Source organism: Emydura macquarii, unplaced genomic scaffold (assembly GCF_026122565.2).
Source record: "Emydura macquarii macquarii isolate MOO-44397 ecotype Brisbane River unplaced genomic scaffold, CSIRO-AGI_Emac_v2 contig_2897, whole genome shotgun sequence".
NCBI classification, from domain to species: domain Eukaryota; kingdom Metazoa; phylum Chordata; order Testudines; family Chelidae; genus Emydura; species Emydura macquarii.
This window is the reverse complement of record NW_027133034.1, coordinates 25,921,907-25,948,450: the sequence shown is the minus strand read 5'-3', so window position 1 is coordinate 25,948,450 and position 26,544 is coordinate 25,921,907. Positions and strand designations below refer to the sequence as shown.

Genomic DNA, 26,544 nt, shown 5'->3' with positions numbered 1-26,544 from the left:
CACATCTAGAACTTCACAGTTTTTATTATATAGCATATGCTGGCCATTCAGAACTTTAGAATGCCATTTGGAGAATTCAGATCCTTTTGCTCCAAAATCACGGTCTGCTACCATGTGAGCTAAAAATGATTTTCTATTAGCAGTACAGAACCTATGACACACCATTGATTAGTTCTAATTCTGTCCCATTAGAGGGCAGTGAAATACACACTATCCAGGTCATTATATAGTAGCTGGTCCTGCATTACAAAACACATGATTTAGCTGTAGTTACACTCCTATTTGATTTACCGAGCCACTGAAGCTAGAATTATTATTCAGATGTAGCTCCTTTAGATTAGAAAATAATTCATATTGCTTAATATATTCAACCGATTCATCTTTAATTCCTGCTGGCAAACTGTCCACAGATTGTGACTTTTACCATTGTATTTGTTGTTCAAAATGGCATACAAAATTTTGGAAACTGTTCTTGAGCTATGGCATGTTTGCGAGCATTCCAAATCCAAGCTGCTTTCCAACTGGATGAGTACAACTCTTAGACTCTGATTCGTGTGTAAATAATGGTGATTAGAAAATCACAATTCACTTTCTGAAAATATTGACTTAAATACACTCTTCAGAAAATATTTTTGCTCTTAAACTAATCCATTGGAAAAACGGAAATTGAAGACAGTCAAATAAAATAAGTTTAACATTGTGAATAAATGTTTTATTTATTTATACATTTGATTGATTGCAACAGTTCTATTGAAATTTACAGATGAATTTTGGCTATACAGTCTTTAAAATGTTTCTATCCTCCCAGTGAAAATACAATATTTGTATTTAGTGTGTGCTTTACCTTTATGATATCATGAATTAAAATACTTACCTACTAAAGGAAGAGCTCTGAGACGTGGCAACAGGAAGACTCAAAATATGAGCTATATGCATTAAAACCTTCATCCAGCTGTTGCACCAAACACATCAGCTGGTCTTTCTCAGAAGCCAGGTGGAGTTTATATGGACTTTAGTAATTAATTATGGCATTAATTGGCATTTGTATGGAAAGGTTCCATTCCCTTTGTGTTCCCTCAAGTTTACCTGGGTATATATGATGTGTCAGATACATGGCACAGCGCTGGAGATGCTCTTTATTTGCCATGTTAGGTAGCAGATAAGTTTCAATTTGCAATGCTAGGAGTGGACCCTGCACTTCTTAGGAACAACTGCCCCCGGAGGCCAATGGGGATTTTTATCTTACTAAGGACATCAGGATCTGGCCTCTAGCTTTAAAATAAATGTATCATTTATGGGGTTGCACCTCTTGCCTGTGGAAGAATAAAGTATAATTCCTGTAGGCTCTCCTTCCACTTGCTCTACCTCTGATAGGTGTGTCTCTTGAGGGTCGTCACTGTAATAAGGAAGGGACGTAACCTTCAAAATGAGTCCAAGAGAAGGACATGTACATTTCATTAACCCTTCATTCTACAGTGCAATTTCTTTCCCTTTTTAATTTCAGCCCTCCTCTGTATGTACACAAGCCATAGCCACATCACAGCATCAAGACTGGCTAAGGACAGGAAGTCATAGTTTCCCCTGATGTATGAATAGAACTGTAAACTGTTGTTAGGATTTCCCATGATGTAGGAACTCACTCCCATGCCCCCCACCCACAAACAGACAATTTCCCTCTGTGTTGTTCCCAGCCTCTGCCCCAAAATGATTTTGAAATGCTAGTTAGTCTTTCACTCAAGCATAGCTGTGCAATGTGCTAGCTTTTCTCTATCTTGCCAGCATTTAAAAACTATAAATAGGTGCACGTTAAACTCATATGAAATACATTTTGTTTGGAAATACACTTCAACATTTCAGATATATAAATACACATCAAACTGGAGCACCGCATATATCCAGATATGCCCAAGGCCTGTAAGAAGGGCCTGGCAGGGGAAAAGAAAGCAAAGAAATCTTTATAAGGGGAAGACAGAGGACATTGAGAATTCAGTACATTTACTTATCCAGTATCAGCTTTGAAAAACAGCATAGGTACAGTTAGAAGCTGAAGACCATTTAGAAGGACATAGTAGACGAATATGTATACCACCACAGGAAGTGTGTCTCTGTCCATCCTCCTAAACAAGGCCCTCCACTGCATGAAGAATCACTCTCAGGGATGTTTCTGAGAGATGGGGAGGGAGAGAAATTGAGAGGCAGAAGAGGGTGGGGGAAGAGGAGTACAAAACAGAAAGAGGAGGAGAAGGGAAAAGTGGGAGTTCATGTCACAGTTCTACAGGCACAAGCCAGTGGTAAACAAGAGCTAAAAATATAATAATATATAATACATTAAATAATTATATGATATATATATATATATATACACAATATATTATAAAAATATAATTTTGAAATAGTTTGGCATGTTTTTGCACTGTTTGAGGCATTACTGGGCAACTCCAAATAGGGATTGGTTTCACCCCAGAGTATGAAAACCTGCTTCAATCGTTTTATGATATATAGGGATCACTTCACCCACAACTGAAATTGTCACCTCTGGAGTGAAACACAACCATCTGTTGCTCAATGAAAGCAACATTACACAGGACAAGAAATGAAGAATACTGTATCCAGTTGAAGGTACATTGGAATTGCATGTAGGCAGAAAGTAACATCCAGAGTTGAAATTTGGTCAGAACAGAGGCCTGAGTTTGTAAGAAGCAGAAAACAGATTCCTGCATGATGATCGAAAATTTTGCACCATGAAGAAAAAGTACCAGTGAAGCAATGCTCATCCTACGGACATGGACACTGAGATATTTAAAATCAGGAGCATAACAAAATCATCCATGTACTTAGAATCCTGGCTAGGACAAAGGTATTGACCTATTCACCTTTTGGAAGAACATTTTGTCTCCTGTGCTGCACGTGAAAGTTAATGGATAATGATGAATGAAAACTGAATGCAGAAGAGTTACCGCATCCCTGCCACTCCAATGGTTGCTCTGCAGGTGTGAGGAATATTGTACTATTGTCAATTCTATCTCCAACCCCAGCCATTCAAAAAGTTAATCAATTGTCAAGGGAGAGAAAAGGGTCAACTCCCACTTAATCCAGGCCTACTCCTATTGACATCAATTGACGTCAGTGATTTCAGTGGGGCAGGAACAGATTCGATGGTATTTACAAATGTTCAGCACTCCTTGAGATTTGCCCCTAGATTTTCCAAATGTCACATATCTTACAAAAAACCCTCAGTCCCTATTCAAGAGGCCAGCCAGATGACGTCAGATTTTCTCTTCAGATATCATTTCACTCCCTTTTGAAATCCTCACAAACTGGATCATTGTTTAGCTAGTTTCATAAGTGGACAAAGGGTTGTACAATGGGTTAACATTGCCAGTTACTGCCGCAGCAGTAACCTGTATTGTCCCCATTTTATAGATAGGAAAAACAGAGAGAGGTTAAGAAACTTGCTCAAACAAGGTCATACAGCAAATCATAGATAGAGATGGGAATAGAACCCAAATCTTCTAACTTTCAAAACTACCATAAAAGCACTGGCCATAGTGTTCTCATAGTTCTACCTAGCTGTGATCCATAATTACTAAAGAATCAGTTCTGTTAGTCAGAATCCAAATCTTGGACACATTCATGGTCAAATTTCTGTTGGTCTACACAGAAGTATTTGTCTCAAGATCTCTTTTGGATGTCCCCATTATCTTATCTATGAGGCTCCTGTCCTGCTCACACTCCATTGCTTACTTCCTTTTTGCTGTTATCACCGTACTCCTTCAGGAAGGACCTCATCTTCATTAAGAACCTTCTTATACACCAATTTATTCTCATCTTAGTCATCATATGTTACTTCTGAAATATGATCTATCCATCCTGGGTATCAGTCTGCACAAAGAATGCTCTGGCTCCAGCCTAGGGTCAGTCTCTCCACGCAGTAAATACCAAAAGCCTCGGTCTTTTGATAACTTGTGGTTAAGGAAGAGGGCTTGGAATCAGGAGGGCTGGGTCCTATTCTGAGATCTACTAAAGACTTCCTCTGTGACCTTGGGTAAGGCACTTAACCTTCTTATGCCTCAATTTCCTCATCGGAAATGCATATTGACTTACCCCACAGGAATGTGTGAAGCTGAATTCATTAATGTTTGTGAGAAGAGCTGAGATCCTGCAACAAAGGTGCTGAGTAAATGCAAAGTATCATGACTTCTTATCCGTTTATAATACAGTCAAATGCTCTTGGACCACCTAGAGTAGAAAAAATGTGGTATTTTCCCCCCTGATATGCGGAGTTTAACTGCTGGCGTATCTGTTTAATCATATTCAGGGACATTTTTTTCACCAGCCTCCTCTAAAGCATGTTGCTCATGTAGAGGAGTGAATGTGAATGTGGAAGAACTTTGATTTCTTTGTCCTGTTACAAACAATTTAGAAATGCAAAAATTACAAATGGAGAATGTGGGGTGTAATGCCCATTCTTGAATTTTTACTACAGTGGGGATTTTACTGATTTTAACCTAGTCCAATACAGAGCAAGTACTGTATCCAATCCATTAGATCCAAATCCAGTATTTTACATTACAATCTAAAAGAGAGCTTACAAACTCTTTGGGGAGAGATTATCATTTACTATATGTTTGTATAGCACCGAGCACAATGGGGCTGCTATCTAAATCAGGTATAAGGATTTCCTTAGTATCAATCACAGAATAAAATAATAGAAATGTAGGAGTGGGAGGAACCTCGATAGGTTGTCTAGTCCAGTTCCCTGCAGGGAGGCAGGACTAAGTATTATCTAGACCATCCCTGACAGGTGTTTATCTAACCTGTTCTTAAAACTTCCAGTGATGGAGATTCCACAACCTCCTTAGGCAATTTGCTTAACTACCCTTATAGTTAGGAAGTTTTTCCTAATGTCTAACCTAAATTTACCTTGCTGCAATTTAAGACCATTACTTCTAGTCCTGTCCTCAGTGGATAAGGAGAACAATTCATCACCTTCCTTTTTATAACAATCTTTTACGTACTTTAAGACTGTTCACATGTCCCCACCTCAGTCTTTTCTTCTTCAGACTAAGTTTTTTTCAATCTTTTCTCATAAGTCGTATTTTCTAGACCTTTCATTATTTTTGTTGCTTGCCTCTGGACTTTCTCCAATTTATCCACATCTTTCCTGAAGTGTAAGTGTGGTGCCTAGAACTGGATGCAGTAGTTCAGTTGAGGACTTATCAGTGCTGAGTAGAGGAGAAGAATTACTTCTTGTGTCTTGCTTACAACACTCCTGCTAATATATACCAGAATGATGTTTGCTTTTTTTTTTTGGCAACAGTGTTATATTGTTGACTCATATTTAGTTTGTGATCCACTATAACCCTCAGCTCTTTATCTGCAGTGCTCTTTTCTAGCAGTCATTTCCCATTTTGTATTTGTGCATTTGATTATTCCTCCCAAAGTGTAGTACTTTGCATTTGTTCTTATGAATTTCATCCTATTTATTTCAGACCATTTCTCCAGTTCGTCAAGATCATTTTGTATTCTAATCATGTCCGCCAAAGTACTTGCAACCCCTCCCAGCTTGTTGCTGTTCACAAACTTTATAAGTATACTCTCTATGCCATTATCCAAATAATTTATGAATATATTGACCAGAACTGGATCCAGGACAGATCCCTGTGAGATCCCACTTGATATGCCCTTTCAGCTTGACTGTGAACCACTGATAACTACTCTGAGTATGGTTTTCCAACCAGTTGTGCCCCCACCTTATAGCAGGTTTGTCTAGACTATATTTCCCTTGTTTTCTTATAAGAAGGTCATGTGAGACAGTATCAGAAGCCTTACTAAAGTCAAGATATATCACATCTACTACTTACCCACTATCCACAAGGCTTGCAGCCCTGCTGAAGAAGGATATGAGGTTGGTTTGATTTATGATTGGTATGATAATTGATTGATTATGACCTTTCCGAGTACTGAAGTTAAACTGAGTGGTCTGTTATTCCCTGGGTTGTTCTTATTCCCCATTTTATAGATTGGTACTATATTTGACCTTTTCCAACTCTCTATGATCTATCCCAACCTCCACAATTTCTCAAAGATAATTGCTAATGACTTAGAGCTCTCTTCAGCCAGTATCTTAAATATTGTAGGATGTCTTTCATCAGGCCCTGAAGAGTTGAAGACATGTAACTTGCCTAAATAATTTTTAACTTGTTCTCTCCCTGTTTTAGCTTCAGATCCTACCCCATTTATGCTGATGTTCACTGTTAGTCATCTGATCACTACTAATCTTTCTGGTGAAAACTGAAACAAAAAGTCGTTTAACATGTCTGCCATTTCCACCTTTTCTGTTATTGTCTTTTTCACCTCATTGATTAATGGGCCTGCCCCTGTCCTTAGTCTTCCTCTTGCTTCTAATGCATTTGTAAAATATTTTCTTGTTACTCTTTATGTCTCTAGCTCATTTTGTGCCTTGGCCTTTCTAATTTTGTCTATACAAGCTTATGTCATATTTTTTATATTCAGCCTTTGTAATTGGACCTAGTTTCCACTATTTGTTTGACTGTTTTTTGAGTTTCAAGTCAATATTAATTATAAGTAATTATTTTGAATCTCTGGTCAATATATATTTATTATAATTATCATTAATGATCTTTATGATCTTTATAACTAGAGGGCTTAATTTTTCCTGTTAAAAATGCATGAAGCGAAACCAAGCAAAAATTACACAGATAATTAAAAAGGCATAAAAACAAATGGTGTTAAAATTCACACTTATTGGCAACCTATTTTAGAGAAAAATTAGGAAATTATGTCCCATTTTAGAATGCAGCCCTAACTAAGCAGTTGCTACTAGGTGTTTCCATAATGTTAGGAGCTTCTATAACATCTTCTGCCCAAAAATCTGAAAGCATTTCATAGCAATGAAATTGACAAGTAAGCCTGCCCCTAGAGACTGGGCTCTCCACCTGGCTTTCTGGGCACCAGGCTTTGAGCCGAGGAAGGGAGCTGCCACCTGGGCAAGTTGCAGTCGGCTGCCATCTGGCTGCCAGCCCGGGAAGTGGGTGACTGCCACCTGCTCTGAGCTGGGGCAGAGGAGGCTTCTGAGCAGTCTAGGACCAGGGGATGTGGGCAGGCAGCAGGCAGCTGCTGCCCATCTTCAAACTGGGGCATAGGAGGCTGTCTCTCGGCTCAGAGCGGGGCGTGGGTGGCAGGAGGCTGCCACTGGGCTCCCACTTGGGAGCTGGGACCAGGCGGGACCAGGCAGCTGCCTCCTGGCTTCCCAAAAAGCCAGTGGCTGCTGCCCAAGCCTCCGGCTGCCGCCCGGCATCCCAAAAGCCTGGCAGCTGCCGCTCAGCTTCCCAGCACTGGGGTGGCTGCCATCTACCTGCCAGCTCGGAGCTGGGACTAGGCAGGAAGCAGGCGGCTGCAACCTGGCTTCCTCAGAAGTCAGCAGCTGCCGCTCACCTCCCTTCACTGGATTTTTCACCATATAACCCCTGCCTGTGTCTTGCGTACCCCCAGGGGTACACGTACCACAGGTTGAGAAACTAAGCTCTAATTATTTACCCAGAGTGGAACAGCTTGAATAGGAGAGACTGAGAGAGCCCCACATCAGAATATCCCATAGCTCAGCAATTACAGCACTCTCCTGAGAGATGGGAGACTTTTGCTCAAATCCTTTCCCCCTCCTTCTGGCAGAGAAAAGGGGGAATCGAACATGGGTCTTCCACATCCCAGGTAAGTTTTCTAACGACTGGGCTAAAAAATACAGGGCTGGCACCTCTTCCTCTGGCCATTTTGTGTGGAGTCAGGGAGGCACCTAAATCATTCCCATGGAAACTACTTAAGCACCTAAACCACCTGACTCCAGGCAGCAGGTTCCCATTCAGAGATTGCTAAAGAGAGATAGGCACCTTCTTGCCATCTGGATTTAGGCACCTATCTCTGAGAGATGGGTGGGGCTTAGCATATACTCCTCTGGTCCCCATCTCCCATTGGCTAATTTAGACGCCTCCCTGCCTAGCATGCTGGCTTTTGTGGATCTCATTAATGGGTGCCTATCTCTCCCCATTCATTGTACAGAGAGCCTAGGCACCTAACTCAACTTTGTGGATCGCAGGGTTGTCCCTGTGATTTTCTAGGTGCCTAAAAGTTAGGTGCTTTAATGCTTGGCATTGCAATGCATATGGCTCTTCATAGATCCCACCCTTAAAATCTGATCGAACACTCTTTGGGAACACTATTTACTTCAGTAGACATTGGATCAGGTCCTTGAATCATTCAAGCAAATATTGTCATGAATCCATTTGCTCTGAGTCCTAACTGTTTAAAATTTCTTTTCTAGGACTAGTATGGTTAGCCTGATCAGAACAAACCTTAAATGATGCAAGTTTCAGCAAGAGCACCACAGACTAGAGTGAAGGGAAATAGGGAAATCACAATCAATTATTTCAAAATAAATTACAGACTTACCCTGGCTGTATGGTTTTGTTCCTCTTTGATATTATTATACAGTTATAATGCCACCCTTGCTTAGATCTAGATATGTTACTGGAAACAAAAGGAAAGCATTATGTGCATGTATGCTCTTGTCACTCTTACAATAAAAAGTTTTAAAAAAACCAAAATTTATTTACTCAACTATTTATTCCTAATTAGGTCATCACTGAGCTAAACCAATTCTGACATTTTAGAATAAGAGTGTTTTCATTCTCCACACTCACATGGGTGTATCTTAAAATTATCTTAATGCATGAAAAAATACAATTCCCCAGGTTAAAACATAGCCAAGTGGAAGTTTTTCTGTTTACTCACTATGTGACATAATCTGACTGACAAACAGACAAAGCAAAAACAAAACCCCCAGATATCTATTTGAACAAGCTCTACGTGGCACAGGACCAGGAGGCAAAAGAAAGGTAACTTTATACCACCTTTGTGATCATTGGCTCTTGGAATAGGCTAGGAACTTATTTGATCCTGGCCATGAGTTAGAGCAATCTGAAGACTGCTGTAACTTATGCCTGGCTACCCATGGTCCCAGGAGGCCATTGCAGCCGCCGCCTTTGTCTCAGGAACACCCTGTACACTAGAGTCCACAAGGGGATGTTGGTTGCTATGTCAGCTCTAGGACACCTAGGAATTCCCCTTCCATAGTGGGACTCTCCAGGTAGCCAGTAAAACTGATTTTCCAGAGTGGGGTCCAGAAACAGAGTTAAACCCAAGGCTTAATTTTCCCAGTAGATTATAAAAATCTGAAAATAGATTAAAATGAAAGTGCATCCTTAATCAGTCTTATAATGTGATGACAATGGCATGTTTGAATCCATCAAGAGCTGAAGCAATGAAATAAAGACACTGGAAAGGAGGAGGAAGTGGGGTGGGAAGGGTAGAGGAGCGCACAATTTGTTTTCACTCACACAGCGCTGTGGTAGAGGTTTCGCTCACACTCACGCCATCCTCAGGCATTCTAAGTAACGCTTCCTACTGATGGAATGTAGAGAATGCTAGACTTTGAAGTTTTTCTTAAACAGTAAATGGACTTCCCTTGCCAAAACAGTGTAAGCTGCTGGCTGTGACAGGTTAAGTGAAGGCTGGACAGTTTGACAGCTCAATGGACTGACACACTTAGCCTTTTGGAAACTTGGTCACATCAGAATGAAAAACTTACTCTAGTCTGAGGTTTAAACTAAGGGGCAGAGCTTCAGCTGGCATAAAATGGCAGTAGCTCAATTGACAGCAACGGAATGACACTAGTTTACACCAGCTGAAGATCTGCAACTTAGGAGTTCACAAAATCTTCCTGCTGCCTCTTTTTCTAAATGAATGTACTCCAAAGAGAGTGGCTTTGCACACTCTTCTGGAGGGCACTTTCAAATGTCCTTCCCCCCGCCCAAATGAATGGCTTGGCTCCTAATGCCAGCAAACCCAGACTCCTCCGCCCTTGTTCCTCCACGTTCCTGTCTACAAAAATTACAAAAATAACCTGTGCCAAGGAATCCAAATACAATCCAATAGTTTCCTCAATGCTGATTAAAATGATTAAAACATGGTTTAGTCCCATGTGCTCAGACTGAGCTTCATCTTTTTATTTGCAAACCTGGGACTAATTCCAGGAATGTCCCCTCACCTTCATTTACTCTAACAGTGTCTTTCAGATGTCTCTGTTCTGGTGATTGTTCTGCAGGCGGGACGGAAAATGCAACTCTTCAGAGAAGATAATAGCAGATCCAGGACCTCTGAAGGAGTCTGGAAGCACAGGGGACATGGCTGCTATCATGAGTATGTGAACTCCCTATTACCTGGTATCAAATAGAGGCACTCCTGGCTGCCTGCCAGCATTATAAATGGAGAGGTGACATTTAGTCAAGATAACCCTGGAGATACTAAACCTGTTTAAGCCAGGTGTGAAGCAATGCAGTGTGGGATTGTAGCTGGAAGCATGTCAGTAACAAAATAGTTAGGAATTGATCCACATGAACCTTAAAGGAACAAACTCACTGAAAAGTGCAGTTACTCTAGTCGCAAGGAGGATTACTGTGATCTAAGACTTCAGACACCAAATAATTCACTTTTTTTAAAGGGGGTGTCTGGTGGACACAAGACACATTTAAGGCAAACAAACTAAATCCAAACTAACAACATTCCCATGTAGACAAGCCCTTGGTTAAGGGCAAAGCCATGTTCCTTGGCTGCAGAAAGACACCGTGGCAGAAACCCAGTTCCTCGGCACATTTAATTGGTTGGAGTGCTGACTGCAAATATGTGGTTTGTGTTGGGCAACGTGTTTGGGGAATGAAGGAATGATTTTGTTTTCTGGCTTTGGCTCTGACGGCTTCCTAAAAAAACATATGACATACATGGCCAAACACTTGGCATTCAAAGTGAGATTAAAAAAATTGCACTACTTCAGGACTGAACCTGAAAGCTGAGCGGGGACAGCTCAGCAAGATGTGGTTCGTTTTCATAGCAGAGGGAAATCTTCTTCCCACCCAGAGGACATGTTTCTTACGGAAACACAGGGAGAATCACAGGAGGAAAATAAAATATCTTAAGAATTTCCATTCTGATGTTCTTTCTCGAGGCTAGAGCAATCACAATTTTGTAATCTTGCAGGGAACAGGTTGGGATAGCTGTGTTTTGGAGAAGTGTCTTCTCTACAATGGGAAAAATGGTTCCTGTTAGCAAATGCGTTAACTTACATTTTAATTAACACGATATTAAACACCACAGGACCTTAACCCTAGGGTTAACAAGCTAGCTTTTAAAAACGTGTCTTTCTCTACAGTAGGTGCTTAATAACGTGTTAAGTAAAATGTGTGAGTAAAACATGTTTCTTAACACACCTTATATTTCCAGGGTAGGAAGAGGTAGAACTGTAAATAAGCAGTAGCAGAGATGGACTGAGTGCCATAAATGGCTCAGAAGATTAATAATAATGAGAAACAGCTTTTTGCCATCAGGGCACTGGCTAAAATCTGATTTTGAATTGGTAGTGATGAAAAAATCATTACTGCTGCTGGTCTCAGCTAGGTCCTTAGTGGACAGTATCCATAACTTCAGGACTGTTTTCACCTTCATTTGCAATCGCAGCAGAAAGCCCAAATATTAACAAGCATGGGGACTGACCTTAGAGGTGGTTAGCACTGATGAAACATTGGCAAGCCAGCGTGGGGAATCTGCTGCTCCCGTTGTCCCTATTCCATGGCTAAAGAGGTTATCAGTCTCCACGGCTGTAAAACTGGACCTTTCACATGTACAGAGCCATTTAACTTTAAAAATAGGGGGCAGTGTGGGCTGTCTGCCAGGCAAGGATTGCAAAGGCTTTCACAAGCAAGAAAGCTGCAGCAGAGTATTATAGCCCAGCCTAAAAGCAGAACAGTTTAAAACGAATGCTTTAAAACAACAGAAGTGTCAGAGTAACTGCAGGCAGGCTGCCTGCTTTAAGCTCAGGAAGGCTACACCCTGGGAGTACAAACAATTTTCACCTAGGCTTGGGAGGGGCGTGTAAAAACAATTTAAGAATAAGCTAGCGAACAACATGTACCCCTTGTATCTTTGTAGCTCAGGAACAGGCTTCTTTAATAACAAAAAGCAAATTGCAGATCTTGGCACTGCTATTCTGTTATTTCTCTGCCCCTACGGCAAGAGCAGTGAACAAACCCAAGTCTTGCTGGTTAAGGGCACAATTTCATCTGGCACATGTTGTTATTTAGAAATTGAAAATAGGTAACAGAAAAGTAAATGAACAAGTTAAACAGTACAGAGATTGTAGATAACTGGTGGAAAGTTACAGAGATGGCATTTCTGCTTCTCCTGGAGGCCAAAGCCTGTGTCCCCAAAAATCACACTGTTTTCCCTTTCTTTTGATTAAGTGTTTTACTGATCTTCAGAAAATATAAAAAAGAAGGTGCAAAGCCACTGAGAAGAAAGCAAACAGCAAGATGGAAAGTTATTGGAGGCAAGGGGGTAGCATAATACTTTGCATCTGTGTAGTGCTTTCATCCATAGGTGTCATGGTGCTTCACAAGATGAACACTATTAATTCTATTTTACAGCTGGGGAAACTGTGGTACCGAGAGATTAAGTCACTTGCTCAAGGTTCCACAATGAGTCAGTGGCAGAATTCTGTTCTCTGGACTCTCAGGCCAGTGCCCTACGCACCACTGGAGCCGTATTTGTAGTGAAGTTGCACCAGTTTAACTAAATTGATTTTAAACCCCTTACTAAATGCACTGAAACCAGTTTAAACCTTGGTCCGGTAGGTCTTGCTTGCATTAGTAAATTGCTAAATTAAGCTAAGCCAATTTATGCAAGGGTTTAACTGGCTTAAGTGTATTTACATAGTGGGTTTGCCTTGGTTTAACTACATTGATTTTAAAAAATGTAGTTTAACCAGTGCAACTTCTCCAGTATAATAGACAATGCCTAAGAAAGACAGAACGAAGACAGCAAGCAGGTGAGAGGGGAGACACCCATGAGACATGAAGAAGCCAGTCTTTTTTAAAAGCACTAATGAACTGGCTCTGCATCAAAGTTACTTTACTGGGCCAGGATGAAAAGAATCTTTGACCTTCAGTTACTCTGAACACAAACAAATACTCCCTGTATCTGCAACGCCAGCTCCTGAGCTGCATTAATTTCCGTGACTGCAATACCCACCTCTGTGGGAGAGAGAGTATGGACAGTGGATCCACAGAGGTGAAGACCCACTGTTAGCGCCCACTCCAAAGACTTTTCTGGGTTACTGGAGATGGAGTGTAAACACTCATGTTTGAGAGGTGGAGTGACATGGCTCATTTCCTCTGTGAGGAGGCAGAATGTGCTGCCACCATGTGACTTCAGTCTTACCTACCTGGGAAGCTCAGGACCAATGTTCAGGTTGCAGAGACTTTTTGGAATTTCAGCAGTAATATGTCAGGATATGATACACTTTGGAATATACTGGAACCCAGAAAATCATCAAAAACACAGCATTTGAAGTGCCTTTTACCAGTAGGATCTGCTGCTCCTTTCTCTTCCAGCTTTGGACCCAACATGTTCCTTTAACTTCCTGGTGGGTTTCCAAAAGAGGATTCTCCATGGACTCCTGATCCCCCCCTTTGCTAATATCTTGCTGGTACCTCTGGTTTGTTCATTCCACTGGAAACCTAAGATTCACTCCTTCATATTCCTAAGAAAAGGTTTACCCTAGTGTTGAATTTACCTGGTGTAATATTTGGTTAGGACTTTCATAAGCACCTGAGGAAATTAGGCACTAAATTCCCATTGATTTCTGCAGGGAATTGTTGCCTAACTCTTAACTGCTTTTGAAAATCCTTCCGTAAGTCTCTCCCATCAGACTGATTTTTACTCCTGGAAACTTGAAAAAGAGCCCAAAACAGAAAGCAGTTTTTAGGCCTATAACAGAGCACATGGTAAATGGCTTCTGCTGAGATTATAAAAATCTCTGCAGTGCTTACTGCCATTAAGGAGAAAGATGTGCAACTCATTAGAAAAAGGTACTGTTAAAATGTTATACTACTGCCCATTGGAACATAATCACTTAAGAAGAGAGTGAGGAGTGCAGTGGAATCTGTATACATCCTCATTTTCTACTTTTGATTTTACAAGGAAACTAAGGAAAGGCATATTTTTACTTAGCACATCTCATCTTCTCGTTCACATATTATGTCAAACAAAGATTCTTTTATGGAGGGGAAAAAAAACCAGACCTCATTGATTTATGATGCATTTCTGTTTTTATTATAATTAAATTTTGCAAAACCCCCCATGTATCATAACTCAAGATTAAGGGTGAAATCTTGGTGCCACTGAAATTTATCCAAAAAAATCCCATTGACTTCAACAGGGCCAGAATTTAATAGTAAGTTTTAAATGCTTTTGTCTTTTTAAGTCCCTTTCTAATAACGGCATTGCCTAGTTCAGATTTAAGAGATATTTATGAAAGATCTACTGAGGATGGAATTAATCACAAGTAATGAGTGTTCTATTTTAGTTATCAGGAAAGAAGTTGCAAACTTTTGAAATCTGTGCTCAAATCCAGTTTTATTTAGGTTACCCTAAAGGCCTTCAGTAGCTACACAATAATATTCTGGAAAATGGACAGACACTAGCTGCGTTAAACATAATTAATCTGGTTAAAAACCCAGACTTTTGCCCAAGTCAGTTAACTTTTCAAACATCCTTCTACATGAAGTGCATTATTGCTCCTGTTTAAAAATGGATCTGACAAATGAAATTAAAAAAAAAAAAAAAAAATAAAACACACAACTATCAAAATGTTCCAGAGCACTAAAACATAAAAAGCTTCATTAAAAAAAAAAAAAAAAAAAACAACTGCTGTTAATAGTATCCAATACATTATAGATGGGTACATATTGTTAATGGTGACTTGAGTCTACAAAGTTTAGATTACTGAATACACTGAACGCACATACGTATATAGGCCTAGAAAAAGTGTCAAATAATATTTTAAAAACCTACTCCTGATATTCCCAGTACAGTCTTAAAAGTGGAATTTAAAAGAGGCTAGAATCAGAAAAACAAGACACTTGATTCTGACTTTACAACAGCCTACACAAAGGCATCTAACCTCTGCAGCAGCTTATAATACTAGTCACCTTAGAGTTCCATAATCAGAATTCATTCAAGATAACTACATATTGCCAGGAAGCTTCCCTACTGTATCTCTATGTACAGGTTATTCAGCTATAGCTGGCATCAGCTATACAATTCTTCTGTCCCTGGTCAAACATTCAGCAGGCCTTAACACATTAATTCTGGTGCATGCTTCTCAGTTGTTCTCTTGTGACACTGCTGGTGCCTAAAAAAAAGAGGAGAGATTCTTTTAAAAGAAAAGACTTAATAGTAGATTATGATGCCCCATCTACTTATATGGACCCCATTATCAAGTAGCTGGATGGCTCAATCTTAATGTATTGATTCTCACAAGAGAACGATCAGACAGTCAATAATGAACTGTGAGGTTGCTCAGATCCCAGCTTGTGCTGGGCACCCAAGCACAGAGCCCTGGGCTAGTTTTCAGTGATGGGCAGGAGCAGAGCAAGCTAGCTCTCTGCTCTGTTTGCACGAGGACACGGAGTAGTTGAACACAAAGGATATTCGTTAGCTTGTACTTACACCTGGAGTCCTTTCTCCAAACTGACTATAGAATGTCATTTTGACTTTATGCTTGTGTCCAGTTCTTTGATCAAAGGTGTTACAGCTGTCAAAGGACGGGCTGTACAAGTGCAGACTAACAGCAGACTCTGTGTGGCTTGTGTTCTCCACACGGTGCAGGCCAATGGAGTCTAGACAAGCGAGGACATGAGAGGAAAGGCTACATTAACAGACAGGTCTAATGAAATCTGATAAGTGCCTGGAGAAGCACCATCTAAACCAACAAGACAGTTAGACACAACCACACTTTTAGGATGAATTTTTAACTCAAAAAAGAGAATTTGGGTTTTATTCTCTAGGACAGATCACCAAATCCAGTGGGACTTCAGAATGCCTTGCTCTCTAACTTTCCATATACAGTAATATTTTTTTTTGTTATCTGCTATCATATAAAGCTTAACAGAAATCTATAAAAGCTTCAGGAAGAGCACATTGTTGGTTATTTATTAACAGCTGCCATCCCCAATGAGTTCAAGGTTATTTTCTTTCCCAGGAGACACAGGTGTTCTGAAGATGTTGAATGGAAGATTTGTTTTTCTAAAGAATAAACAACAAGACATTTCAGAGGGAAACTGGTTTTTGCATTGCTAGTTTTCAGCCTGATAACCAGGACATCAATCACGTTAACAATGAACTACTTGAATTTCAAGTGTGAATTCATGAGCAAAGAGACAGTTGCTTTCTTTTGCAGTTGTCCATCTTCCAATTTGTCTGGGCTTTTGTTTAAAGTGACAAATTACCAGAGCATGGCAAACGTCCAATCTTCGCTGAAATAGCAAACATAATTGAACAGGTAATAAAATAAGGCACAGTCCACAGGGCAGCTGTTAACAAATGAACAGTACTTTCAGAGAACCAGGGGACAGAAACCGAGTTACTATAAAATACCCAAAGTATGAAAATTAAATCTACCAAAACTCATGTTGATTCAACATTAAGGAAGAATTTTTAAAACTGCTCAAGAGTCCAAGAATTCAAGTTTATGATTCCCAGAGCAAATGCAACTCAGCCTTTTACGCTTATATAATATCTTATATAATCCTCAGCCCTTAATTGCGCAATGTAGCCCAGATACTGTTACTGTGGGAAACACTGATGCATTCCAACTTTTGCACATTTAAAATATACACCTCTAAGTTTAATTTACACTGTTTCATTTAAATGAGGGGAAAACCCCTACATTTATATGTATGTATTGAGAGATTAAAATCAATTCACTCCTGTGAGTAAATAGTTTTGCAAGTAAAGTGCAAACACCAAACAATATACACTAGCACATAAAGAACTGCCATGCTACCTAGCATATTCTTTCTGCACCATTTATCTGAATGTGCAGAGATCCAGACAGAAAAACAGATATCTTAGGGGACTGTTAAAGAGTTAAGGCAACAAATTGTGAATGCACAGCATTTTATTTTCTGTTACTTTTAAGCCGATATATTCAACCAGGAAACACAGAAGAACTAGGCATACAGTTCTCTGAGAGGACAAGTTTGAGCCTTTTTGATAGATTGCTTTAAAACAAACAAACAAACAAACAAACAAACAAACAAACAAACAAACAAACAAACAGACAGACAGACAAACAAAATTTGAGTTTGGAGCAAACACACAAAATTCAAATGTTTTCTGAACTTGTAAAAAATGCACAGCACTGCTTATATTTAAAAACAAACACCCCTCCCTCCCTCAAACAAAAACCCTGAGCGTTTGAACAGATTTCTCTCTCCTTCTACTTCAGAAAGTTTGATTAATGAAAATCCACCTCTGGACTGAGAGCAAGCATGGAAAATAATAAGAAAAAGTTTCCAGGAAGTTTTCAGAGTCAAGGGCCTCTGGCTGCTAGCCAAAAGACTAGCTCTTCAGGTGTCAAGTAAATTTTTCAAGCCCTTTGTTTTATTTGCAAGCTTCTCATAACAGGAAAGAAGTAGGAATAGAAAGCTGCATCCAGTGCACATAGAGAGATGTACAGAAGCAGTTACACACATCAGTCAAAAGTAGTCAAGATGTCCACCATTTTCATAGAGTATTGTGCATTACTTCACATGGGAAGTTGGCTTTAGTGTACATTTTATATTTAACAACATTGTTCAACAAAGAAGGCCCCTGTCATGATAGCTATGTGCTATTGTGCACCGTAAAAAGTGTAAATACAGAATTCTAAAAGACCAGAGCAACATACAATTCAATCATTATCCATTATATTCCTGGCTGTTAGACTTACCGATTTTGTGAGTGATTACTGTTCTACTACACTATTGTCTTAGGCTTTTCATTGTAGCTCAAAAGGATCATACACACCCAAGAGATATTTTCTTCATGATCCAAAGAGGGAGACGTATGAATTTTGGATTTTTGTACATGCGATTTGCCTGTTGCTTTATATTTTTAACTTCATATCTACATGCATTTTCAGTTAGTGATTTGGATCATGCAAGGTTCTGAGCATTCAGGAGCTGTTCAGCATCTTGAAGGATGTTAGCCTTTATCGCAGTATCTTAATAATGAATTTAGATGAATGAGGGTTTTTCAGATTGTTTAAGTTTAAACACAAATTTGAGGAGAGCTTGAGTCTGCATAGGCACTGATGTACAACAGAATTAGGTACAATACAAGAAGCTAGCTAGGCCAGTTTATTGAAGACTGAACTTTTCAATTAAGAGTTAGAATCACTGATGCTAGCAATGGAATGGTCATATACCGGACATTAAAAAAAAACAACTTACCATTGATATAGGCGCATTGATTTTCCCCCAAAACTCGTTCTGATTTCTTAGTCATCGCTCCAGAACCTTTTTTCCCAGGCCACTCAAACAGAGTCTCCTTTAGATACCCCTGAAGGATCTTCATAAAGCAGTGTGAGTCAGTATGATCATGAATACTGCTATAGAAACACAGAATAGCTGAACTCAACGTGATGTATACATTTAATACTACCTACTAAAATATAACAGACACCACAGATTGTATTGTAGAGTTATAACAGTACGTGCAAGACATGAATATTATTGCATACTTGTCACATACCAGAACACCAGCAAATCTCAAAAAAACATTTACTGTGACTGAAAGATGCTCAATTAAGGCTGATGTACTAGAAAGCTATTGTAATAACTTAACAACAAATACAGGTTTATTTAGCAAATTTTAGCAAAATACTAGCTGAAGGATTAACTATACTAACCAGAAGTAGACACAAAAGAAAAGTCCAGGTAAGACACCCTGCCTGTAGGGAAACAAAAAGGCACTTTCCATGGATTTTGCTTGGGTGTTCTATCTTTCCTATCGGTTACAGGCTAGTAAACATCTGATAAATTTAAAGCTCTGCATAGGAGATGGAGCTTTCTGCCTCTTCTCCATCTTCAGGCCTCTTTGCTGCTGTCGTGGATGTGAGGTACACAGGAAAAAGGAAGTTTCACTGCTTCCCACTGGATTTAATAGCAACAGTTAAACTGACCAGACAGATTTGTTTAGTTCTCTCTGCTGTTGCTTGGCAAAGCCATGAGAAGTGGCAGGAGCACGGAAGCAGGACAGCTACCTATCCAGGAATACATTTGGATTGCTAGATGTGCAGCCATAAGGGCTATAAATGTAGTTAATTTAAAAGAAACTAAAGCTTCACTTCTGCAGAAGTTGACTGCTTTAGAACCCAAGATCCCAAGGAAAAACTTCCTGCTCAATCTGGCAAGTGTTTTTTTTTTACCCCAATATACAAGACTAATCAAGCTTCAATCTAGAATATGAAGGATTTAAGTGTTTATACACAGAAAATGTGGTTCCAGTTGAAAAAGAAGTTGTATTGCTTTTGACTTATGAAGAGCAGGGTTTTTCTTTTTCTTTAAATAGGCAAGTTCATGAATGCCACATAGTCACTCCCTCAGCAGTTTCTCTTCCAATGAATCATGTTAACTAATTTAGCCTTCTTACATAGGGAGTGAAAAAAAGTTGTGGTATCATTCTAGTCACCAGCAGATGCTTGTCCAAGTAACAAACCAGTACAACATTTGACAAAAATTTAAGTCTGCCCACAAAAGACCCTATACTGAATAGGTGGTGGGCTGCAGATCTAGAGTGCCCTCTTAAATCTGTTTGGGGAAGCATGGCACCATCCCAAACTAGACCTGACAAGATTAATTAATTTTCACATCCAAAGCAAACAATTATACTTTTTCTACTTATGTGCAGGGTCAGTGACTATGTGACAAAAAACTACAGGCTATAAAAAGTTTTTTTGGTTAACCAACCAAGTTGCGAAAGAACTTCAGAGAGAAAGATCCTGCCCCCACTTCTGCAGGCACATACACACCACCCCAATAATCAACAGCATTGGTGTGGTTCAGCTCTGCAGAGGAGGCAGGCTGTACAGAATATATACAGGAAGTCTGAAACTCCTGCATACCATAGAAGAAAGTTCTGCAGGGGCTTCAGGGGCACTCTGACTATGGAGATCCATTGGTCTACACCTTCAAACTTCCTACATAGACTGGTCCCAGCAGCTGCAAAATCTGTTGTCACTTTATGTCTGTGATAGCAACCACAAAGTGGCCTTGTTATACAGTAGCGTGGGGTGGGAAGATTCCATTCCTTCACACACCCCAAGATGTCTAACCCAAACTAATTTTCTCAGGCTGGCCACACAGACCAGGATTTAGACTATGTAGGTGTAATAGAAGCAAAAGCTTTTATAGCCTCTAATACATGAGCCTGATCTTGCAGTCCTGATCAGGCAGATCTCCCTTTAAAAGCAACTGGAGTTTTACTTAAAGACTATAAGATCCAGCTCTGTAACTGTGGGGTTAAAAAACCTCAGTGGACAAAAGAGAAGTTTAGATATGGTGAAAGACTGAAAACCACAGAAATGTCCTAAAATCACAAGATATACAATTTTCAAAATTACCCCTTTGGTATAGGCATCCTCATTATTACTATTTCTTTTGTTTGTAGTTAACGGTTAACCATCTTCTACCTATTAATGCTTGTGAGGTAGATAGTTTGTCTCTTTTTGTAGGATGATGACACACAGTATTACACAGACCCAAATGAAAAATACTAGCTTTATTTCTATCTGCAGATACCAAGCCTTTGGAAACAAACCTGCCATGTCCTTCACCCCAGCATAAGATCATCAAGTTGAACTTTCCATTTCCTTTATCCACAAGGTTTCTTGTGTACCTGAAATTGAAAATATCTGTGGTTTTTAAAAATACCTATGTGTGCATATAAAAAAAAACCAACAAAGAGTATAAATATGAGGATGGCAGCCTATTTTACAGGGTCTCTTCGCTTTGAAAGGCAAATTATATGCAGAGAAAGTGAAATAGAATTTTTGAGTGGTTTTTGCCCTTGTACTTTTTCAGGCTGGAAAAAACTGGACGTACAACTACCACTTATAGCATCAGTAGTGCTTTTAAATTAAATCCAGTGTTGAGGTTTGGAAGTATGTATCTGAAACTGAAGTAGAAGAGAGAATCTAATCAAAATAGTTGCTGAATGAGATCACTTCAACAGCAAGCTTTATAATTAGAAACAGTACTGCAAGGAAGAAAATCAAATAAATGTATACATTTTTCTACACCTCATTTTAAAATATTCTTGGCTTTCCTTTCTGTGACTGCACTCTTTTGCATTAGGCAAAGATTTTTAAAGTGCAGTAGTTACACATATGATAACTGTTGCTTTTCTGGACTATTCTGTTTTTTTATACTTGTAATTTTTTTGTATGGCTGAAACCCAAATACCAACACAGTAATTTCTGTCAAAGAGCTATGCTCAAAACTACATTCTGAAGAGCAGAAGATGCTAAAAAAGTTTCTGGTAGTAAATTAAACACAAAAAGAAAAGCAGAAAAGGCTTGCTTTTTACATACATATTATTCATATAGTTAATCAAGGGTATGTTCCATTCTCAGGGCTGGAGGACCTCTCATGTCCCTAAACAATACAAGTGGTTTCATCCTCTGATTCCTAACTGAAGGCCCAATCCTGCAAACTCACACGAGTAACCTCATTTTACATTTTCTGACAAAAAACAATTTTAAGGAAAATTTCTTTACTCTGCTTAAATGTTTCTATGTATAGATATGTATTAAGATATGCATCAGTACTGAAAGGAAGTATCTATGTCTGTGTATGCAATCACTAACATTTAAGTAGGGGGAAAAAATCCTGGTCAGAGTCATCACATTAAAGGAACGGGTATTCTTGAGGTTAAGGCATGGAAGTGAGACACAGATGACCTAGACTAGGGGTTCTCAACCTGCGGCCCATTTGGCACACAGCTATGGCCCCTGAGACATCCTCAGGGCAGTACTGGTAGTATATATGTTGTATGGATGCACACCCACATAACACATAGAGAGCTGCACATGCGGCTCACAATGATAAATAGGTTGAGAACCACTGAGCTAGAGAGTCTATTCCAGGTTCTGACACAGACTGCCTGTGTGAACCTGGAGAACTGACTCAGGGTAGGTTTATCTAGGAATTTTCATCACTTTTCTTCTCCCACTGATCTAGCACTAGTACATCTCCTTCCAATGGTAATAGTCTGTGGGGTAAACAATGTGCACGTGCCAGCTGACACAGTGGTAGAAACCCCTGTACCCTGTCCACACCAGCGCTTCCGCTAATGGAGCTGCACCTGTGCGGGGCTGAGTCCTCTGCCACTCAGCTCCTCCCCTGCCAAACGTGGCTAATTGTCACCCTGCCTTCCAGGGGTCTCAGGAGAATAACTTCATGACTCTCGGGGGAGGGGGGAGGCACTGATGAGCCCCACAGAAAATCCTATAATGGGATGGTCATAAATAAGCACAGCTCTAACTGTCTTCTGTTCACTCGGGAATTAGCCCTGGTGTGAGAGTGTGTGTGGGTGGGGAAGGAAACCAATCCGAGCTCCTGCACTAGGAGACTGCCCTGCACTCAGATCTACCCACTGACTTCATAGCCTTCACACCAGGGGCGCCCCACTCAGCGCCCCCTCATTCCTTGGGGCCAGACGACTCCAGGTAACTTTGGAGTGACAGGGCAAACAATCTGCGCCAGGACCCCCACGTGGGGGGGGGGAGTGGGAAGGGTGCACTTTATTGGGGCCCAGAGGGGCACGGCCCAGGCTGCAACCCCCCCATTATCAGGAGGAAAAACATTGTCAGGGCTCTGGAGATTGTACGTGGGGACGAGGGGCTGCGGGATGTGGGTGGGAGGGGCCGTGTTCCAGGTCTGTACTGGGCGCGAAAACATTCCGCTTGGGCCCTGCCTGCAAGGAGCCCATGGGCCAGAGCCTGCCCCTGCCCAGCCCCTCCTCGTGCCCGACGCTTGACAACAAGCCCAGGCCGCCCTGCCGGCTCTGATTTGGCCAGCGCCCCGGGGCGTAGCTGTGGGGCAGCTCCGATTGGCTGCCCGAGCCCCGGCCCTGGCCCTGCCTCTGAGCAGCCCTTTGCCGGGCAGCGGCCGCCGGGAAACCTGCAAAGCCGCGAGAAAGAAAACGGGGGGGAGAGGACTGAATAACCCGCCTGCGGCGCGCCTCCCCCCGGCCTGCAGAGGAGGCTTGCAGCGGGAGCCCGCCGAGCACCTCCGCAGAGGGAGTGTTGCATGCGAATTGCAGCACCCCCAGAGCGCCGCGTGCAGGGAAGGGCCAAGGCAGGGTGTGCAGGCGAGTTCTCAGCCAGGGTGAATGCGGCGTGCCACGGAAGGCGAGAATCCCGACTCGAGGGAAGACGAGAAGGAATCGGAGGAGAACTGCATAGAAAATGCCCTACCACACCAAAACAAAAACAAAAAACCACCCCGTGCAGAACGGGAAAGCGCTGAGGAGTGGGCGGGAAACGCAGCGTGGAGCTAGCAGACCCAGTGTTGCGGGACTGATTTTTACTGCAGGAGGGAGAAGAAGAGGTTTTGCAAAATCAAAGCCGAAGCAAAGCACTGGTGCTCGGTAGACTTTTTATTTCAAACAAGCCGATGCACTGGCTGGGCTTCCCCAGCTCTGCCAGCCCGCCCCTTGTAACTGTGTAGAGTAGGTTTGAGCAAGCGTTTGCGCTTCGCTCACTTTGGAAAGCTCCGCTGCCCTTTCTCTAATGATTCACCGCAGAAGTCAACAGTAAGTAACTGGGGCTCCATACCCCGTTACCAAACAAGAGACATTAGACACTGGCCCTTTTCCCACAGCGGGGCGCCCCAACCATGAATGCCCGCTTTGTGAAGCAGAAAGATGTGGAGCGAGAGTCCCGAGCTAAACGGAATTCGTTTCCTACCGCTGATCAGTCTGGGAAACTTGCCAACATATTTTCTCTGGGTTCTTCGTTTCTGAGCTGTTTCCAGGGGCCTGGATTCATTCTGAATCTGCGAACGGTTCCACACTTGCCTCCCTCCCCTCCGGCATCTCCTAAAACATCTTTGCTGTTCACATTAAAACCACGCATCGGGACAACATTGATAGAAGGGAGTGGTCAAGGAAACGCACGGGGTGTACTAGCGTTAGCAGATAATAAAATAAAGAATAAAAGCCACATTCATCTGGGTCAGATTCCTACCCACAGCTGTACCTAAAATGATCGCAACAGTCAAAGCAATCGCGAGGAAACAGTCATGTTATCCAGCCCTTACAGTGACTCTCCATTGTTGTTTATTCATTCCAACCATGTCCTTCATTTACAGTCTATTAAAAGGAAGTTTACACCTGAGATGCCAGTCGTCTCCTTCTCCCCGATCTCACGTTACCTAGATTCCAACTATCTGAACACCGCAAGGAGGACACCGCCGCCACTAATTCCTCAACCCCTTTTTAAAAGCTGTTTGGAGAAAATGTTTCCATAGCTCCATACAACGCATATACATGCACTCGAACTACTTCAGTTGAATTCAGGTTTCGCACATACTGGTCATACTTCAACTTTAGTTTATATTCCTCTGATCGCTGTTGATTTCGCTTTCTTAAAAAAAAATCTACACCCAAAGAGAACACCAACGACGGACCCCGTTCCCCACCAGGTGTGTTTATATGACTTGCTTGTTGCTCTGTTGATTTACTCTTTAGACAGGCTCCTTTTTGAGTTCCCACCCTTTGCAGAGAGATGAAAAGAGCTGACTTTACCTGAACTGGTCAAATTGGGCATATTTCATCCACTCCTGCGGGTTGCTCTCATACGATTCCATTAAGGCTTGCACTTCTTCTACACTGACTTTATCACTAGAAAATAAGTGATGCAGGATCTGGATCAGTTCCTGTAAGGTCTGCGCTTTCCACACTTCTGTTTGCACCGGCTGCTCCATAATACACCTTCCCCACAACCGGCTGCAAGCAGCACAAAACTGCTTCGGCTTAGACAAGCAATCAGATTCCTCTTCCCCTAGCCAGCAAACAGCAAAATTTCCCGCAGCTTGCTGCCTTTATTTATGCTCCTGAAGTTACAGTGAGTGGGAATGTACCAATTGCCCAAGGAGGGTGGAGGGAGGGAAGTTCACACAACTGGTTAGTTGACTATGGGATCCTGGGTTGTGCTAACAGAAAGAACCCCCCGCTCCCCCCGACAAAGAGTTCAGATATGGCTTCTTAGAATCCCCCTCCTTTTGTATGGGAAGGTTGCACTTCTTCGCTCTAATGTTCTGCCCCACTCCCAGCCATTGCATTTGAGTCTCTTTACGTGGCAGATTCAGTGGCAGCTAGAAAGCCCCAGCAGTTGATGCTCAAGGGAAAAGGCAGGGACATTAAAAAAAATGGCCCCCACTCTAATCCATCTAATCTGTCTGCCTAGTGTAAGAGCTGCTAAAGTATTCATTACCATAGTACTGAATCTAACTCAGAGGTTTGCACTGCTACTCCTCACTTCAGTACCCCTCTCACAACACAGCTTCAGAAAGACTCCCCTTCTCCCAACAGCATACTCACCAACCCAGTTCAGCCTCTCCCCCAGCCCCTTAATAGGGGACTCCTCTTCCCAAGAGGATAGCAGTCACTTAGTCTTGCCTTGGCTGCATCAGTTTTGCAGAGCAGAGATCACTGTGTCCCAGTCCTTGTTCAAGAGAAGGGGATAACGTTTCCTAGCTAGCTTGAGGTGAAAAAGCAGATCACAGCCTATTTGCAACTGTCTCTGAGGATTTGAATTCCTTGATCCTTCTGCAGCATTTATAACATTATACATTCCCCTTCATTACCTCCTCCCATCTCAGCACCTTAAAGAATTTTACAAACATTTATTAATTTAGGGCGACAGTTTCAAAAGCACTTAAATGATTTAGGAGCACATGCCTAAGGGACTCTTGCTTCTAAAGTCACTTTTGAATAACCCACAGCACCCTAGTGAGGTAGGAAAGTATCATTATCCCCATTTCACAGATAGGAAAACTGAGGCCCAGAACAGTGAACTCTGAGGCCACATAAGAATTCTGTGGCAGAACCAGGAATAGAACCCAGGTTTTCTGACTCCTAAGGTGGTCCCCTAAACATATCATCCATCTACTTTTTAATTCTACACTTATCTTTGTGCATACCCCTGGCTTCATCAAGGGACCCAAACACTAGAGAGAGAGAGCACTGACTCACGAGGCAACCACCAAACCAATAGCTAAAGGGGAGTTTCCCAGTCATTCAAACCAATTGTGCCTATTTAGGAAGGGCAGTCCCTATGCTTTTTAGCAAAAGATTTATAATATTCCTCATTCTGTTCCTCCAGAAATAATCCCTCCCTCTTTCATGTAGTTTAGTGGAGTAAAAAGATGTGCTCCCCATCTCCTCAAACAAACCTATTCCTAGATTTTTAATATCGGCAGGGATGCAATAGAAGGCTGGGTGGGAGAGAACAGGTGGCTGTTGCTGAGAAAAGGGGAGAACCTAAGGGCCACGTTGTCTTCAGCTGCTCTCTCTCCACTTTGCAAGGTC

At 41.4% G+C, this 26,544-nt stretch overlaps 1 protein-coding gene and 1 long non-coding RNA gene across 3 annotated transcripts; both read right to left on the bottom strand.

Annotated features, from left to right (window-relative positions):
- Positions 1-224: 224 nt before the first annotated feature.
- LOC137167057 (uncharacterized) lies at positions 225-8,752 on the bottom strand. The gene is made up of 3 exons (XR_010923948.1): positions 8,467-8,752; positions 4,105-4,159; positions 225-2,164 (listed from the first exon to the last, which is right to left on the bottom strand). It is a non-coding gene; the product is annotated as an uncharacterized lncRNA (long non-coding RNA).
- A 5,770-nt stretch (positions 8,753-14,522) lies between these two features.
- On the bottom strand, positions 14,523-25,689 carry CDO1 (cysteine dioxygenase type 1). 2 transcript variants are annotated; one of them, XM_067569079.1, is made up of 6 exons: positions 25,555-25,689; positions 24,760-24,855; positions 20,770-20,847; positions 18,402-18,559; positions 15,637-15,806; positions 14,523-15,319 (listed from the first exon to the last, which is right to left on the bottom strand). In XM_067569079.1, exons 2-6 carry the CDS (start codon positions 24,819-24,821, stop codon positions 15,290-15,292), a joined length of 498 nt encoding a protein of 165 aa, XP_067425180.1. In that variant the 5' UTR covers positions 24,822-24,855; positions 25,555-25,689; the 3' UTR covers positions 14,523-15,289. The 2 variants fall into 2 exon arrangements, with proteins under 2 accessions (XP_067425180.1, XP_067425179.1); XM_067569078.1 differs by lacking the exon at positions 25,555-25,689 and having other exon boundaries at positions 24,760-25,515.
- Between the last annotated feature and the right edge of the window lie 855 nt (positions 25,690-26,544).